General features: G+C 45.3%; 1 protein-coding gene across 1 annotated transcript; it reads left to right on the top strand.

Moving 5' to 3' along the window:
- On the top strand, nucleotides 1-2,945 carry LOC135649249 (pentatricopeptide repeat-containing protein At2g15980-like). Its single transcript, XM_065167458.1, has 2 exons — nucleotides 1-2,089; nucleotides 2,218-2,945. Exon 1 carries the CDS (start codon nucleotides 4-6, stop codon nucleotides 1,618-1,620), a length of 1,617 nt encoding a protein of 538 aa, XP_065023530.1. The 5' UTR covers nucleotides 1-3; the 3' UTR covers nucleotides 1,621-2,089; nucleotides 2,218-2,945.
- Nucleotides 2,946-3,867: the final 922 nt, after the last annotated feature.

The raw sequence follows: 3,867 nt of genomic DNA on the forward strand, positions 1-3,867 counted from the left end.
TAGATGAAAAACCCGACCCGTCGTGGTTTGTACCTTTATGGGCACATTTTGCCCGGCAAATTTTCCCCTCGACTCCCTCCTCCTCCACGGCGGGCTCCGATGGTGGCGATTCGAATCCGAAGAGCAAAACCTATTCTCTCCATCCGCAACGCCTCCACCCGATTCGTCCACTCCTCTTCATCCCACCCGTCCATCGCCTCATCGATGGTGTCCGATCTCCCACAGCTCGCCCCCGATGACGAGGCCGTCGTCTCCTCCGCCGTCTCCATCCTGCGGGAGCTCCGCTCCAAGCGCCGCTGGACCTTCCTCAAGTCCGTCCACCTGGCCGGCTTTTCGACCGCCCAGTTCGCTCACATCCTCCTCCGCATCCGCAACAACCCGCGCCTCGCCCTCGGCTTCTTCATCTTCTCACGCCGCCACTCCCTCTGCCGCCACGACCCCCTCTCCTTCGCCGCCGCCGCCCACGTCCTCGCGCGCCACCGTCGCCGCCCCGCTGCCCTCTCCCTCCTCCAGGCTGCCGTCCGCTCCCTCGACCCCTCCTCCTCCCCCTACACCGACGTCGAGGGGATCAACGGCCCGCCGGAGATCTTCAGAACCCTATCGAGGACCTATCACGCCTTCGACTCAGCTCCCTTCGTCTTCGACCTCCTCGTGCAGGCTTACCTCCAAGTCAAGCGGCTCGATCGGGCGGTCCAGATCGTTCGGATCCTGAGATCCCGCGGCATCCAGCCGTCCATCGGCACCTCCAACGCCTTGATCCAATCGGTGTCTCGCGCGAAGGGATCGGATGCCGGCTTCCAAATTTACAACCATGTCTTCAAACCAGAACCTGCTGGCTGCGATGGAGTTGGTGTTAAGCTTAGGGTTTCTCCCAATGTGGGGACCTTTAACACCCTTCTCCTTGCTCTCCATCGAGAAGGGAATTTGGAGAGACCGAAGGAGATCAGAGACGAGATGGAGAGTGTTGGATGCGATCCAAACGTCTTCACCTACAGTATTCTAATGGCTGGATACTGCGACGAAGGCATGATGGATAGTGCGAGAGGATTGTGGGAAGAAATGGCAGCCAAGGGAATCAAACCTGATATCATGTCATTCAACACTTTGATCAGTGGTTACTGCAAGGTAGAAGAGATGGAGAGGGCCGAAGATCTCTACAGACAGATGATAATGAGTGAGATCGAGCCGACCGTGACCACGTTCGAGCAGTTGATTAAGGGCCATTGCAAGATTGGAGATATCGATTCCGGGCTTCTTCTGTACCAGGATATGAGGAGGAGGGGATTTGGGATGGAGGTCTCAGTTGTTGATGAGTTGCTTGTAGCAATGTGTGAGAGGAGGAGGGTTGCAGAGGGGTTGAGAATTTTGAGAGATGAGATGAGGAGAGAAGAGTTTACGCCGAGTCGGTTGAGCTATGAGGTGTTGATCAGAGGTCTGTGTGAAGAAGGGGATATTGATCAGGCATTGAAGCTTCAGGCTGAGATGGCTGGTAAAGGGTTTGGAAACAGCTTCGAGGTCTATAGTGCATTCATACATGGATACAGGAAGCAAGGGGATATCGAGAAGGTAGAGAGATTAAAGGATGAGATGATTGTGATGGGTGTAGGAAAAGGAGAGTAGGTATCACTGATCGGAAACAGGCCAGCTTTGTTCACAAGTTCTACGCTCACTGTGCCATTGCCATGAGTGTGGAAGTCAGAAGTTAATGCAATTCCGCAACATGTTGATGGCTGCATATAGATTGGTGGGGTTCACTGTTTCTGTACAAGTACATGAAATTTGTATAGTTTTGGGAGCAGGAAGATGCACAAATAATCTTTATCATCACACAAAATACTGATGCAGCATTTGCAAAAGATTGATTTGCAGGAGAAGAACAGCAACATCAATGTCAATTAAATGGTTTGGCAGTAGGATGTGAAATAAATGGGCTAGCATCTGTCTGTCATATAAGCTTCAAAGAATTCTGCAGGTGATTGTTTCTGCAGCAAATAAATGTTGAAGTAATAACCAAGACCAGGGGAAAGATAGTGGGTCTTGATGAACCTACTGCGAAGCTATGTATCAAATGGTTGGCTAGAGATGTCTGGTGATCCTCTCCCCATTCTGAGCCTTTAAACATTATGTTTTGAAGCTTCATTGTAAAAGCATGAAGAGAAACTAAATTTTCTTTCTGAGCTTCTATTGATTAGAAGGAAACTAATACTGACAATACAGGTTACTCGAATTTTGGAAGCCTCTCTACAATGGACAAAATCTAATAATGATGATGGATCAGTGCTGCAAATCATATCAGGTAATTTATTAAGTAGCTCCGTATGGAAATGATCTTTCTTAAGTTCTTTATATACCACAGACCTATTATTTTGCTTCCCTTAAGAAGCTAGAATTTCAGATTTCTTTCTTTCATGTTAGTACTTGCATTCTTTCTTCTCACCTTTTTTTTATCATATTCTTAAGCTTTTGGCCATTTTAGTCAGATGTTACAAAAATTATATGGTCTAACTAGATAGAATTGTGCAATATCTAGAGCTGCTATATGCACAAGATTTAGTTAATTTTGTTATCTTGGATGACTCCATGTATGTGCTGAAAATTTATCCTAAGAGTATGATTAATGCATAAGGTTCTCATCAATGCCAAAATCTGGAAGGATAAATATATATGGTCTTACCATTGGTCACCTGATCAAAGAGGAGCAACCTTACTGTGATGTCGAGGCTTGTTTTGTGAATTCAGTAGTAAAATATGGTGTTAATGCTATGTTTATCTCTTTTCCTTTTCTGAGTGTTTGTTTGAACAGTCAAATTATATCACTAGGAAGCAACAAGCCACAAGTTGAAAGATGATGGCCAGTGTAGAGCTCCAAGGGAATTAACAGACCCATGATTGTGCCTAGGAAGCTGTCAAGTGGAGATCACAAATGAGACTGGCTCCCAATAAAATGCGAAAAGGATGCTTTCCATTTTCTAGCAGAAATAGTTAGAGTTGGAAGAATGAGGTAAAACAAATAGGTTTAGAAGAAAGATCCAGTCACACTTGTCCAAGGAACCTCCTGAGTAGCATCTCCAGGTAATCATCCTCATTAGAAAAATAAAAATAAAACATTGAGTTGCTCCTGATGATATTGTCCAAAAAGATCGGGATAGCATGTTGTTCATTGCATATCACATGGCACACGAATTTAATTGGTCATGCAATGAACAACAAGAGAATAGCTCTATTATTAAATTGATGTGTTTGTGTAAGAATGTGGTGAGCAAAGACTTGACGAGATGAGAAAGAAAACGAAAGGCATCCTATTGAAAGAAAGAAAATGAAAATTAATTGGTGTTCTGTCCTTGCAAGTATAGGTGCAAGTACAAGTAAACTTGCAAGACAATACTGTAAAGTGTACAAGGATGTGGAGTGAATCTGAAAACCCTATATGTTTTGCCATGGAACAAAGAGACCCTGCCAAGAAAGCTAGATATGTAGACCAGCCATCTCGGAGAGTCAGCACCAGGTTGGATATGTAGCTCAGCCATAAAAAATATTACTTAATGAACTATTAGATGAACAACTATCTTTCATACATAAAGATAGGTCTTGGGTAAGATTGAATGTAGATTGTTCTGACCATCAGATGCGAGTCGGGGACTTGGTTTTCTATGAAGGAACTAAGTTGAGTACGTGAGGGTCTTTTTGCTGCAAGGCGAAGCGGCTTCCTTAAGTTACACGTTGTGTTATGCTCATCATTTTCCTGTCTGATAGGGGGTTGCATCACATGTACGCAGTCCCATCATACGAGAAAATATCCTGTAGTTTGATGCATCAACCGGAACTCAATCCCACACGATCGCCGACATGGAGTTGATGGGGGCGTCG

The sequence above is a fragment of the Musa acuminata genome, chromosome BXJ3-9, assembly GCF_036884655.1.
Source record: "Musa acuminata AAA Group cultivar baxijiao chromosome BXJ3-9, Cavendish_Baxijiao_AAA, whole genome shotgun sequence".
Lineage (NCBI taxonomy): Eukaryota > Viridiplantae > Streptophyta > Magnoliopsida > Zingiberales > Musaceae > Musa > Musa acuminata.

Coding starts and splice junctions, on each gene's coding strand:
- LOC135649249 (XM_065167458.1), top strand. CDS start 4: ATGAAAAACCCGACCCGTCGTGGTTTGTACCTTTATGGGCACATTTTG.